Raw genomic sequence first — 15,657 nt, forward strand, 5'->3', positions numbered from 1 at the left:
GCTAAAAATAGGCAGGCAAAAAGGCATTATAAACAGCTAAAATAGGCAATAAAAGGCAATTAGGCCTACAAAAACCTTGCACTAGACCCACAATCTTGCACTTTCCACAAAGGGATTTCGGCAGCAAGAAATGCTTTACACAAGTCGAATGCAAATTGAGATTTTCGACTCGATGTTGCAATTACTGTTGGAAGCAAAGAAATCTTCTTCCCAGTAGCCTTGGAAAGTGCATTTTTGTGTTTGGTTGTACTGATATGTTGCGATATGAAATATTTAGCTAGCTACAACAACGTCGCAATGAAAACTGAAAGAAAAATAACTGTTAAAAATAATGTTAGACCCGCACTCATTGTAGCCTTGTCAAATAAACACAAGCGATAATTAAAATGCTTACTGTTATACATTTTTGCAGGGCAGCACTCATTGTTGCAAAGAGAATATGAACTGACAAAGACAATAATATACATTCGGTGAAGTCACTTTCATTGTAGCAGTTATTAAAAAAGGCAACATAAAACTGTGACGTTTCAATCTCAAAGGTATAATTCGTACAGATTTACTTTCAAAATGAAGATAGATTTAACACATTTAAAAAGGCATTCTGCCAAAGTTCCGATCTCTGGTGATCAGGATAATTATGAGGATAACAGCATGACTACAGTAAATTCGTTATTTTATATGTCCCTATTCCTTAAGGGAGACGTCTAAAAGTAATGGACATCATCATTGATACCATGTGGAAAGAAAGCACAAATCCCTTCGAATGTATTGAACTGGAAGGAAGTAGGTGTAACTAACTTAGTAACTGTTCTTCTGCTCCTGACAATTTACAGGGGATTAAACCATTGAACATATGCAAGCAGAAATCATTCTTAGGTAATTCTGTAGAAGAATAAGATAATGGAAAAGAACGGTATTTTAGGAGGCGAGGAATAGGGTAGGTTTCTTTTAAATACCGTAAATATGCAAAACGGAAGTGATATTCTTTATTTCCTTCTAAATGAAGCCAAATTAATATATCTACAATATATTTTGATGAAGAATATGAAGGAAGAAAAGAAAATGAGTGAGAAGAGAGAAGAAATATAAGACGTGAAAGACAGTTTGTGGGAAATAAGAATGAGGACGAGGATGATATGCATGGGGAGGAGGGGGGACGAGCAGGAGGAGATGAAGAAGAAATTGAAAAGGTGAGGTCGAAGAATAGACAGACTTTTCTGTACCTTTATCCTGTGAACTCCAGGCAAGGTGCTAATTCTTCCTTCGATGCTGTTGACACAAGACTGGCAGGTCATCCCACTTATGTCGACCTTCACATCAGCTTCTGATGAGGGCAGAGAAGCGTCAAAGCCCATATCGTCGATACTGCTACGAAGTATTTCTGGAGACGTCACATTGGGATTATACACGATGTTGGCACTGCCCTGTTCCAAGCTCACCTGTACAGCAAAGAAAGAAACAGAAATAAGTACCGACAATCCAGTGGTTACAATACTTGCCATTATATCAGTCATTCGCGATTTCGAAACTGACAAAGCTTTCTTCAGATGAAAATAAATCTGGGAGTACTGTCTCATTGATTTACAACTATCCATAAAAGGGAGGGCTCCGGACAAACTTTTTCGGCAATTTCTAGCCCACAAAGTTTCCTGCTTCACGAACATAATTATGTCATTGCACGACTTTGTGAGTACAGACTGTAGAAATATGCGAAAGCACAAGTAAGACATAAATGTTTTTTCAGAATTATTTTCCAGTTCAGGACCGTACAACTGACAGTCTCTGTTCTACTCGTAAGCGCTATTTTCTCAGCGTTGATGTCATTGTCCGATATGTTATGTTACAATTAGACATTTCAATCGCCCTCTAATTTTTCTTCATCCTATCTTTTAATAATTTCCTTTATGGTTTCAGCTTCTTCTTCTTCTTCTTAAACTTTTCCCCTTTAGGAATCTGTCTTTTGTTTCCAAAGTTGCTGGTTGTTCCAATCTCCCACTTGTTGACCTCGGTCTTCCATTGCATTTATGATATGGAATTTCAATTTCAATGTGGGTCTTCCTCTTTTTCATATACCCTTCGAAGAATATTGCAGAATTTGTTTTGGCCATCGTTCTTCTGGAATTCTCTCCACATGTCCATCCACTGTAATTGTTTATTTTCTAACTTTTTCTTTTGTCACACAGCAATTTATTTCCATTTTGTCCCAAATTTGTTTTGTTCTTATTCAGTCTTCCCTTGTGAGTTGTAAACTTGTTCTCATATAATCTAATTCTACAGTGCTTATTCTATTCCTTATTTTTTGTGTTACTGGCCACATTTAAGCTCCATACAACATTATATTTTCAACTAAACTATTTTTTTCTTAATTGCTTAATTCCTGATCCAATGAAGACTTAAAAATTTCGTACTTCAGAGGTACTATTTAATTTCTGAAACCAATATTTCCACCTTTTTTGAGTTTTAATAATCATACTCCACTATTGCACAGAACAATGGCTGACCATTTTATCTACCATAATTCGCAATGGGTTTATTCGAAATTCATCTTATAGTTGAGGAAAACATTGGAAAAATCCAGTCTGGTAATCAGCGCAAGCGAGATTTGAACCCACGCCCGAACGCAGCCTAAGGCCATGAATCCCACCTTCCATTCCCTAAGTACACCAATGCACAGTGATCCGGAAGTGAAAGTTCTTGCTAAAATTCAAATTTTCCACCATAAATTTAAACATAAATTTTTAATGCATTTCGTTTAATAAATAATTGGAGTAATTTATTTTTATATTTTTATATATCCAACGTCGTTTTTACTGTTGTTTCAGTATTCGAAACCAGGAACTTATAATTTTTACGATTTTTTACGGTAGAAAAATAAAGTTTCTGAATTCGCCAATAAATTACAATTTTGAACTATAATATAAATTTACGACTTTTCGGACTTCGTTTATTACTTTAACCATAAAATATAATTCATTCGGTAACTTTGTCACTTACAAATAGCTCTATAATTTTTATGTGTAATGTTTTAAATGTATATAATCGTACAAAATTTTGAGGATGAGATAGGATCACATTTTTATGCCGAAATATTTCTGAAAACACGCTCAGTTCGATCAATTGAGAAACCTTTGAGGAACCTAGAGAATTTGGAGTGTAGATGAATTTATTTGCAGCCCTATAAGTTTCTGGATAGCATCAACCACCCGTAACTTCCCTTTATCATACGGTCTTGTTTATATCATATGTATTGCTGAATGGGCCCGTTTTAGATAGGAGAAAAGTTATTAATTTTGTCTAAATGCACCCTGCTATAAGGGGTAGTTTCCCTTATAGAAACGTAATCTGAGTTTATATACAAGAAAAATATACTATCTGTAACTACTGTAAGTACAAAGTTTCATACAAATCTATTAGATTTGAGAAAAGTTATTAATTTTCGCTAAAACACGCCCTTATAAGGAGTAATATTCCTTATACGGACGTAATCAGAATTTCTATTAAAATATAATATCGTCATTTCCCATAACTATGGTCCTGGAACACAACTCAGGTCCATTCAAATTTTGTACTCCATAACGTAGTACCTCGTTTATCTATATTGTTGCTGTAGTATAGTTTGAAGTCAAGTCATAGCAGCTATCTAACGAACGATCCATGTTACTTCTACAATGTTCTTTGAATTGTTGTATCGTGGCCCATAGTTGTGTTCCAGGACCATAGTTACGGGAAATGACGGCATTACCTGTAACTACTGTACAAAGTTTCATGAATATCTGTTAGATAGGAGAAAGTTACTTTCTTTAAATGCAATTCCCTTACACCAGGGCCAACAAGGAGTACTCCCCGCTTTGGCCATACAAAACTTGAGCGTGCCCGTACGGGAACGCAGCTGAGTAGCTGGGATATCCGTAGTAGCTACTGTGTGCTGACGTGTAATAGGGCTGTAAAGTTGTGCAATACATTAGCGGTGTGGCGGTGGAAAGTTATGCTTATTTCTTATCAGTAATACCACTGTTTATGTAATTGTAAATAAATTATTGTAACTCATAAAATAAGTAGTAACTAGAGAAACAAACTAAATGAACAGTAACTAAAAAATGTTTATTCTATACGTATTAAATTATAATACTCCTTATTATGCTTGGATAATAATAATAATAATAATAATAATAATAATAATAAACAAATCACAGTTTTACGTTAAATTTCTTGTGAAAGAAAACAACATTATCACAGTTTGTATCTAAATCTAAAACTTTATATACAATATATGCTTACTTAGCAAACAAGCACATTATAGTGAAAATAATTAACGTAACAGAAACGAATACATAAATTCCATACACGCCAACATTTCTGAAAATCAGAATACAAAATAATAAATATATCTTACTGTCAAAAAAACAGATTTACAAAGGTCTTAGATTTGGTTTTTTCCCCTCTCTTATAATAATATTTTCAATGGATGGTGTAATGGATTTTGATACAGCAAGCCTCTCTACAGCTCTTAACTTACGAAGTGCAATTCGTCACACTTGCTCTTAATCTAGACTTAAGACATTATACTGCGTGTTCAGTTCAAAGTGTGTCATGGCTCGCTGTATGACGTCATGTGGCTAGCAGATGAGCCTAGACAATTCAATCTTCTTACACTTCCGCAGAGGCGTATTACCTATGTGCCAGAGAAGTTGCCTAGCAAGTACGGCATTCATTCTGAAGAGTACGTACCGATACGTACGGTAACGCCGGTAGTGGCAGGAATGCGAACTGTTTGGAAACACGTATTGAGGTGTGTTTTTTCCTTACTGTCAGGATATGGGGAGAGGGTTAAGACGATTACTTACGTACAGTATTTGTTGACATTAACTTCGACGGTCAACATGGACACGGAGCATTTAATTTGTGTTGTGGAATGTTGCCGTACGCAACTGATAACAAATACCATGCGTACGACTTGCCAGCGCAAAACACAATTCGAAAGAGGTTATGGTAGCACACAGACTGTACAGACCGCCATCTGTTGCTACGACGTTCAAGTTTTACCGTACACGTTCTCAAGTTCAGATTGAACGCCTTGATTAATAGGCAACTTCTCTGACATAAAAGTTGAAACTCGCTTCAAATCGCTGACTCACAACAGTGACGTCATGACACACTTTGAAATGAACACCCAGTAGAGTGTATATGTATTATTTTTTTTAAGCATTTACATATTATATTCACAATATGGATGTAAAATGATCGATTAAGGTATAACTGTTAAATAATATCAATTTTGTGTTTGTGAATATATAACACAAATATACGCACACACTCAGATAAGTGTTTAAAAATAGTTACAGACTTTGATATGAGATAGTATTTACCAAAATAAAGAACATAATTATAATAAACATAAGTTAAAAAGTTTTTGTGTGGTTTTTAAGGTCTTCTAACCTCATAGATTTTGTTTTTACTTATTTCAGTGAGTATTATTTACTTTCAAAGTCTATAATAATTTTTAACGCCCTGTACATTTATTTCAAAATGTTATATCCTACCTGCATATTTCACACTAAAATCGAACTTAAGTAATTAAGAATCAGCTCAGTCTTCTTTTATAAAAGCACTGGTTATGTACTAGTATTTTACACTTTATGAAGTTTGTTCATACAAAATGAGTTTCCCAGAAAAGCCGTGTTATCAACGTTATGCAATCGGTGAGATTAGCATAACACGTTCTCTTCAGCAATATGTGTAGGCCATGTAAATATAAATTGTAAACAGTAAGGTCTACATGAAGGAATATATTAATTTAGTCATTTTTCAATGTTCTAAGCTACATTAGAAGCAGTTGCTTTACTAAACAATATGTGAAGACAGCTATATTATATTAAGAAGTATATTTAATAATATTGGGAAATAATGGATATGGCTAACTGAAATATATTTTTCATTATACATAGGATTATGCAGCAATTAAAATTATCCTTTGTTTGAGTAAAATAATTTTAACACAAGCTAAAGCTAACTTAAATGCACTACTAAATATCGATTTTTTTAAGTAGGTTATTTTAAACGGAGAATAAATATGGGAAATGCGTATAATTATTCGGTTGAGAAGCTTTTGTCATCTAGTCTGCTGTCAAAAAATCTTAAAGTTAGAATTTATAAAATAGTTATATTGCCGGTTGTTCTGTATGGTTGTGAAACTTGGACTCTCACTTCGAGAGAGGCACAGAGATTAAGGGTATTTGAGAATAAGGTTCTTAGGAAAATATTTGGGGCTAAGGAGGATGAAGTTACAGGAGAAAGGAGAAAGTTACACAACGCAGAACTGCACGCATTGTATTCTTCACCTGACATAATTAGGAACATTAAATCCAGACGTTTGAGATGGGCAGGGCATGTAGCAAGTATGGGCGAATCCAGAAATGCATATAGAGTGTCACTGGGAGACCGGAGGGAAAAAGACCCTTGGGGAGATCAAGACGTAGATGGGAGGATAATATTAAATGGGTTTGAGGGAGGTGGGATACGATGATAGAGAGTGGATTAATCTTGCACAGGATAGGGACCGATGGCGGGCTTATGTGAGGGCAACAATGAACCTCCAAGTTCCTTAAAAGCCATTTGTAAGTAAGTAAAGTTATTTTACGACGCTTTATCAACGCCTTAGGTTATTTAGCGTCCGAATGAGATGAAGGTGATAATGCCAGTGAAATAAGTCCGGGGTCCAACACCGAAAGTTACCCACCATTTGCTCATATTGGGATGAGGAAAAATCCCGAAAAAACCTCAACCAGGTAACTTGCCACGACCGGAAATAAAACCCGGGCCACCTGGTTTCGCGACCCGACGCGCTTAAAGTTACTGCACCTTAAGGTGTGGGGCTTAAATATCGATAATGTAATGACATCTAATTCACAAGCTAACTTAAAACAGGAATATTTATTCTGAACAATATTTTTCCTATAAAATATAAAGCAATGGTCTTTTTGGAACGAAAACCCACAAAATGTAAGTCTGTAATAGAACATTTTTACTACATTAGGTACGTATGTGTGGTTAATCATCTTGGATAGCAATAAATTATTGTCACGACGGTAAAAACGACTTTCAAATCAAAATAATTGAAATTTAACAAATATGAAGTATTGGGAGAGATGAGCCTGTGTGATACCATGTTCTTAACGTTTCTTCTCAATTTCATGTCTACCACGATTAATTTTACGTTCCAGAATTTCTATTCATGCTGCTACTGAGATACGTCATATTATTTCTTTCCGGGTCATTTCGCTGAATGATAAAGTTTGACTTATGAAGGCCTATGTGATTTCTTGAGCACATTCCAATTTATTGTTCATTGTTAACACTGACATGTAGATTATAGTTGTATTTAATTAACATAAAGCTCTCTCTTATTATTTGTGCTCTTAGTTCACGCTTTTCAATCTTGAATTTCTTTTTACTTTGTTATCTAACGACGCTGTATCAACTACTGGGTTATTTAGCATTGATGGAATTGGTCACAGAGAGAAGATATTTGGTGAGATGAGGTCGAGGATTCACCATAAATTATTCGTCTTAGAATTGGGGAAAACCTCCGAGAAACTCAATCAAGTAATCAGCCCAAGCGGGAATCGAACCCACGGCCGAACGCAACTCTGGATCAGCAGACAAACACGCTACCGTCTGAGTTACGCCGGTGGCCATTTTGAAAATGATATATGAACAAGTAATATTACTGTTCCTGTATTAGACAATAGGCACACATTATTTTTTGTTGGCTATTTAACGACGCTGTATCAACTACTCGGTTATTTAGCGCGATGGGATTGGTGATAGCGAGTTGGTATTTGGTGAGATTAGGCCGAGGATTCGCCATAGATTATCTGAAAACGTTAAAAGCCCAACCAGGTAACCAGTCTAAGCGGGAATCGAACCCGCGTCCGAGCGCAACTCTGGATCGGCAGGCAAGCGCCTTAGCCAACTAAGCTACACCGGTGGCACCACACAGAAAATTTTTAAAGGGGACTGCGGAGAATATAAGCAGAGGAAATTAATTTTCTTGGAAGAGGGAAAGAATATAAAGTGAATTTCATTAAATAATGAGTTGAACTTTAATTATAAGCTCACGTGTATTAATTATATAATCAGAAAGCTTGGAAATAATTAGGATGGGTGGAAAAGAGTGGAGCGTGTGAAATGGACAGACAGAATAAAAAAGAATAACGCCGAAACTGGCAAGGAAGAGAGGAAGAGAAAAAGTAACTGGCTAGGTCACTGGCTAAGAAGAAACTGCCTATTGAAGGATGCACTGGAAGGAATGGTGAACGGAAGAAGAGTTCAGGGCGGAAGAAAATATCAGATGATAGACAACATTAAGATATGATATGGATTGTATGCGGAGACTAAGAGGATGGCGGAAAATAGGGAAGATTGGAGAATGCTTGATTTGCAGTGAAAGACCTGCCTCTGGGCAAAAAAAAACTATGAAAGAATCCATATTATTGTTTAGTCAACTGTCCGAAGACAGATCTGAACCTCACAAGTGATACCAACAAGGCATCATTTACAAGGTAACTAAGCCAGGATATAATGGGGTAGGGTGGCCAATTTCTTTCCACTTCCATTGCACACATCGCTGACTAGATACATATTACACTAATCAGAATTCAGATGTATACAAAGAATTGTTCTTCCTCTGACACATATCGTCAAGAAAGATGTACTGCCTGATAATAGATGCACATATCAGCCAGAACCTCAATCAGAGGACAGAATCCATACATTCATAGGATTTAATAAACAAGAATACCAAATGATGACTTCTACTATTAAATATTACAGATAAAGACAGATGAATAAGCAATTTTTTCTGGAGACAAAACCAACTATCAATCTCTGCAATCAAAAAGAAAGTATTGGGAAAGGTGTATAAGCAGAGGACGCAAACTTCTTTTAGTAAATGATTGATAAAATATGTTTACAACTGTAACGACAAGAAATGGTCCTTGACCCCTTCAGATGACACTGCAAGTGCAGTTATGCGAATACATCCTTATTATTATGACCTCTGGTTTACAAGATTAACCATAACACAATCTATTGCTTCTTTTTTAACGACTTATCAAAATATTATTAGTGAGAGTCAACATCCTCATATGAGGCGCTCAGCGCACAAATGGCCCTGCCCACAAAATTTGCATATTGAGTTTATTTCTTTCAAGTGCGCCTCATATTGTTCTCTTCAAAGTTTAAATCCACCTAATCATCATATCCAGTTTTTCCATGAGATTTCAGCGCAAGTTTCGTTTGGTATCGCATTTCGCGCACTGTTACAAAGAAATGTGGGTTGGGCCATTTGTACGCTGAGTGAACGCCTCGTATACAATGCGTCCCCAACTAACCTCACTGTATAACTGATTTTTAAAGAATGATTCATTCGGACTTTCTTTGTATTTCAAATATTATTATTGAGAAAAATTATTCTAGAAACCGATTTAAAGAGAAAGAGCAACGCTACCTTTTGAATGCGAGAATATTTAGTTTCGACTCGTAGGCCTATATGTCTCTGTGTCCGCTTTTTAAGATGAGCTCCACAGAGAGTTTCAGTAAAAGCGTGCGAAAATTGAACAGGACGGAAGGGATACCCTAAAGAACATTTTGACATAGCGAACCTAGGGTCAGAGAACCCAGCTTAAAGAGATATGGGCTTAAACATATCTATCACTATTATTGTTTTCCGGATTATTTACAGCTAATGTTACATGTATTTATTTGTATTTAGTTTTTACATTATTTATAGTTATTATAGTACAGTACCAAATCATTGACAAACCTGAGTTAACGTACCATTTTGTATCTCACAACAGTTGCTCATAATGATGGTCACAAACCTCAATGCAAGCACGACATCGGCGTACGAGATTCTCCCGCATTCTTTAAAATCCCTGGCATGGTTCGAATCACATCACAGGTGACTACAATCTTAGCAATTAATTTCATGTCCATGTCCACTGCGGTCTCATACTGTACAGAAGTGATTTTAGATAGCCCCATAAGAAATAAAAGAGGGAATTCAGGTCAAGTGACCTCGCAGGCCATGGAATAGCGCTTCCTCTTCCAACCCAGCAACCAGGAAATGTAGCATCCAGATTTACCGGAACTGCGCCATCGTACTTTTCGATTCTTATATGGTATGAAAGGGTCTGTCGTTGATTCATAGAAAGTTCTATGTGACAATGTAAATATGATACGACAGAGCCACCTTGGGGGCGATAGGTAAACAAAAAATGCATCACGGATTGCCTAACCTTCAGGCTCTCCCCACATGTTTCAGCTCATATTTCTCCTTAAGCTGGCTTCGGAGACCACAAGTCCCCAAACGAAATATGCAGTAGAGCATCTGCTATGTCCCGTTTAATTTTTGCATGCTTTTACTGCAACACCCTGTAGATTATCTGTTTATCTCTTAAACTGCTTTCACCTCAAGTAGTTGGTCAGACATGGAAACCCTTACTATGAGCCGGAAGATATGTGATAGTGCTGACTGGGAGAGCCGGAGATAATGAGATGATGTTGAAGAATTAGTGGAATGACAAGGGAAACGGAAGCACTGAGTCTTTCATAAGTAATAAGTCTATCGAAAAATGAAATATTTTGGATATTTTTTTGAAATGATGTTCATCCTCACGAGAAAGAACCTTTCCCGGTGTCCTACAGTCGATTTGGAAACAAACGCCCAAGGCTTAAAGAAATTTAATCTTTATTTTTTAGCTTTGAAGGATATTAGTTTAAAATTAACTTAAAGCCTTTAAAAGATATTATATTTCACCCAAAAATAACAAAATAGCCTCCAAAAAAACTTGTAACTACTTTAACTTCCTCCCGCCGCCAGAGGAAGCTACTTATCGATGTGTAATGTGAATTTGATACCAACTTAAAATTACCTGGAGCATGGCCTTCTATACATCAAGAATAATGGCACACGGCCATGCCTATACACATTGTTGTAATAGACTGGAATGATAAAATGCCACGCAGTCGCTTAACGTTATTGCAGAAGAGAAAAATTGCTGCCTGGTTTGAACTTGGAAACAGTGTCGCTGAAATTATGTATTTATTCCGTAGACGAAGTGTTTCCAGGCAGGTGGATCGGTCGCACAAGCCCAATCCGTTGACCTCCGCGATCACCTGATTTGACTCTCCTGGGGATTCATCAAGGATCGTGTCTATGCTACTAAGTCACGCACCATTCCTGAATTAGTGAAAAGAATTGAACACACGATACAAATGGTTATGCCTGGCATGCTCACCAGAGTCCATGAAGAGTTGATACGTTGCCTACATTTGTGCATTTAGCAGAACGGAAGGCATTATGAAAATTGTACAGCATAATTTTTAAACAATTGAAACTGTTCTTACATTTATGTGTTTTAATAAAGGTTTGAAACACTAATCATTCTATTGTTTAATAGCACTGGTGGAGAGGGGAGGGGGTGTTTGTTTCCAAATCGACTGTACGGCACTGGGAAGAGTTCTTTCTCGCGAGGATGAACATTCTTTTCAGAAAAATTATCCAAAATAGTTAATTTTTCGATAGACTCGTTACTTATGAAAGACCCTGTACATCTTGGAAGATCTCCTTCAAGACTATTTCATATGTGGATCGCTGGAATTTAGATCAGCGTCTTGGCATGGGAAGCCGATGCTCTGTATAACTACTCGGCTCAGTGAGCCGACAAGCTGTATAATGGAGAACATGAACTACAATATTAAAATTTAAATAGATTTTATGATACTTAATGGGGTCAAAGTACATGAATTAAATAAAATATCTTTGTAATGCGAATAATAATGTAGTTTAGTCCTCCTTTCATGAAAGTATCTGAAAACAGGTTTGACGCTGAAATACACATTTAGCTTTGTGCAGGCATAACCATCTTCGTTAAGTAGGTTTACTACTTACTGTAGGTTCTAGTTGGCTGTGCTTCATGTTGTGCTCTCTAGAGTGTATTTTTGTCTGTATTAGAGTTTCAATTATTTTGGTATACAAAATCAAAGAACTAAGGTGGTGATTAATGAAGAATTCAGGAGGATGCAATTTAATAATCTAACACTAGATTAATTTACAGCAGATTCTTCATTAAGGAGAACGTGGAGGCTAAATTCGCAACATCAAGGCTATTTTTCAACCACTAATTATTCTGTACATTATTATCATATTAAACTATTATAAAATTTATTTTTCTCTAATTTTCTAAATAGTGCTAGTCGAAAAAGCAGCATTGGCTCACTGGTGAAGTGAAATCAATGAGGGCGGTTCTGAACGAAATTGGTGAAAAAATGTTTTGATATTGTTTCGTTCACTGAATGAATGAATGAATGACGTAGAGAGTACAGACTACAGAGAATGCTTACAGACTAGTCACTAGTATAGAGGCATACTCTATTTTATTTCATGGAGTGCAGTTTCACAGAAAGGACTTTGCCGACAGACCTCATACTGCCCTCTACTAATTGGTTGTCATAAATAAATGTCTTCCTTACTGTGAAGGAAATCTTGTCTTCTTCTGTCAGTAACCAATCACAACCCTCGTTCAGAAGAATTGACAGGCTCCCGTCAAATCCACATGGAGGCAGAGTTGTCGCATCTTTTGCGAATTCCAAGAATCCCGTCAGTCTCACTGTCTCATTTCGAGGGTCACCAGGATTGTGGCAACTGTGCAATGTTGGGACGAGGGGACAGGATGGAATTGTCAGAGGTGTTTGTGTAGGAAGTCATAAATCTGTAAGTGGCTGTTCAAAGGAGCCACCGAACTGCACTCCAAGAAATAATACTCGCATTCACTGTTTGAGCCGATGCGATGTAGACGGCTGAGGTGACACATCTCGCCGTTCAACTGCCACAGAGTCCACGAAGCTCGCATACGTCGTCTCTCTTTGTGCTCTTAGCGGTCTCTTGTATTCCGCAACGGTGGTCCTGGGCTTGTCTGATTCGTCTTCGGGTGCCCTTTCTCCTGTAGTGTTCGTTTTGCATTCTCTCAATGTTTGAATTTCAAGGCATTTTGAAGTCCACAACTTTCACGATTAAAGTTGAGAGTCCAATTTACCCCGGATCATTATTTTATCTCGTTCATTTAGTTGACCTCATCATGCTCGATATATCGACACCTCAAACTTCCAGATCGGTTCAGATCTCACGGAGTTACGCGCACAAAATGGCAGCTGGAACTCAGTTTTCGAGGCATGTTTTGCTCCACCTGTTCCTCCGGCCTTGAGGATCCGGATCGGTTTCGTGCGGAATGTTTACGGTTGCGGGACTCCTTTGTGTACAATGTACATAGTGATATACTTTTCGTTATGGTTATTTGTTCAAAACGTTTTAAGCGATTCTAATGCAACAATTCTTTTTGGACATCGTTACCGAGCGGTTGGAAACCTACCGTGCCGAATACAAAGACGCAGTTCAGGTCAAGAATCATACGGACAGTGTTGCAGAATACGTCGAAATTAACTGCGGACGAAAAAGTGCATTAGGAAACGCAGAATGTCTCTGCTGCACTGGTAACAAGGGCAATGTACTTCTTGCATATTGGCAAAATACGATAGCCACATACATATTTCTTCGTGTACAGCCTTCTAGCAGGAATAGATGTAATAACTTAGTATTTTCCTACAACGAATGGAGAATAAACAACTAACAGGAATGTAAATACGAAGCGCAGAAAATGTTCACTAGATGTCTGAATCGGTTACTGTTGGAGCAACACACCAATGACAAGCGTTTTCGAGTCATATGGCATTTTAAAACTCTTATCATATTTTTAATTCGTCTTTATCAGAAAAGATAAGGTGTCTTGTCAAGTGCTCGAAAATATATTGAGAGAACATCCTATTTTACACTCCTTTTAATAGGAAGTAAAATTTCATACATTTTGTTCATTATCTCAATTAATCTATGTTTGAAAACCAGTCTTCTGTAAGTATATTAATGTACCTTGATACTATGAACTCCTGGATTCTCCCTTATCTTGTCCTGGATGGTTCGGACACATGACTGGCAGGTCATCCCGCCCACTGTGATGACGACAGTCGCAGAGTCGTCGTCGTCGTCTGCTGGCATTGGCTCACTGGACACGTCGAATCCCCAGTTATCCATCGTGTCCCTGCAAACAAACATCAAGGCTTGTTACCAATCTGATGACCAGTTTTGACAGTTGTGACGAAAAATAGCTGTAAAGAGGGCTTTTCCCAATTACTTCAGTTTCTACGGTATTACCATCCAGTGCTATGCTACAGCGATAGAGAGCAAATTAGAGAAGAGAGAATTTTTTCATCCATTCGTATGTACATTGGACATTTTCATATAAAGATTTAGTCGATATTTAGGTTTGAATATATTAACTAAATACTACCAAAATGCTCACTCAACCTCCTGTCAAATTGAGTCCTTCCTGAGGGTAAAAAGCGATCGAAGCGTGGTGCCGACCAGACCACCACATTCTAGTGCAGACATCATAACATCAAGGAGCTTATCTCCATCCTCACATGCCTTTAAAGAGGATATATCTTTATTTTTAAATTTACTACAAAAATTCCCGAAATTAAGTTAGAGTCTATTATTGCCTTTTCCCTCAAAATGCACGGAAGTATTTAGCGAACTTACTGGTAGCAATCTTTATCCCTAATTCTCTTCAATACAGCGTACAAATTTATAAGAAACAATAATCTTAGACCTCGCGACGCTAGTTAAATGAAAAGCAAGAATCTGCCACCTCTCAGAGAAACCAATCTATTAACAAAGTAATCGCAAATAAGCTTCAAGTTTAAGTAATCCCCAATGGTAAAAAATATTACATAAAATTAGAAAAAATGATTTTATAAAGGAAAAAAAAGAAGAAAAACAATAGAGGAGTGAAACTCTCTGCACAACCACTGAAAATGATGAGAAAGTAAATCCAAAACGAGTGCGGAACTGCAATCCAGCTTATAACAAAACTTAAGTACAATCACTCGCTTTAGCAGATATACTTCACTCTTTTCAAAAGTAGGTTACAGACTAATATTAAGACACAAGAGCCACTCATTACTTTATGCTCGACCATGCCGAAATGTAGTAATTATACACCTGTCAGCAGCCCTTTAATGGACCTCATTAAAGTACACCTATTCATTAAAGTTCAGGTGTTCCACCAATCAGAAAACATCATTGTAGCAATATGAAAGCCCAAGTATCGATTATTCTCGGATATGCAATCGAAAGACAACTAGCGAAACGTCACGGAGGTTGGAAATCCAATACTGTCGCAGAAGGTTATGCTCAGTTACTATAATAATTAGCGTTAATTGTAAATAATATTCAAATAAATTCAATTTGTCATCTCGTTTTTTCAATGTCCAAATCAATTTCAGGGTTATATCAAGATTAATGTTTATTTTGTTAATGTTGTGTTTTATTTAACGACGCTCGCAACTGCAGAGGTTATATAAGCGTCGCCGGATGTGCCGGAATTTTGTCCCGCAGGAGTTCTTTTACATGCCAGTAAATCTACTGACATGAGCCTGTCGCATTTAAGCACACTTAAATGCCATCGACCTGGCCCAGGATCGAACCCGCAACCTTGGGCATAGAAGGCCAGCGCTATACCAACTCGCCAACCAGGTCGACTT

The 15,657-nt window shown here is 37.1% G+C and overlaps 1 protein-coding gene across 8 annotated transcripts in view; it reads right to left on the bottom strand.

Annotated features, from left to right (window-relative positions):
• ATP7 (copper-transporting ATPase 1) overlaps nt 1-15,657 on the bottom strand; it is a 248,616-nt gene that overhangs the window by 88,576 nt on the left and 144,383 nt on the right. For 7 of the 8 annotated variants that reach the window (XM_069835393.1, XM_069835392.1, XM_069835398.1 and 4 more), the window contains 2 exons: nt 13,985-14,153; nt 1,224-1,439 (listed from right to left, as the gene is read on the bottom strand). In XM_069835393.1, the coding sequence (XP_069691494.1) occupies nt 1,224-1,439; nt 13,985-14,153 (385 nt within the window). Of the gene's footprint in view, nt 1-1,223; nt 1,440-5,540; nt 5,615-13,984; nt 14,154-15,657 lie in introns of those variants that run through there. The other variant, XM_069835400.1, reaches the window with a different exon arrangement.

Source organism: Periplaneta americana, chromosome 9, assembly GCF_040183065.1.
Source record: "Periplaneta americana isolate PAMFEO1 chromosome 9, P.americana_PAMFEO1_priV1, whole genome shotgun sequence".
Classification (NCBI taxonomy): Eukaryota; Metazoa; Arthropoda; class Insecta; order Blattodea; family Blattidae; genus Periplaneta; species Periplaneta americana.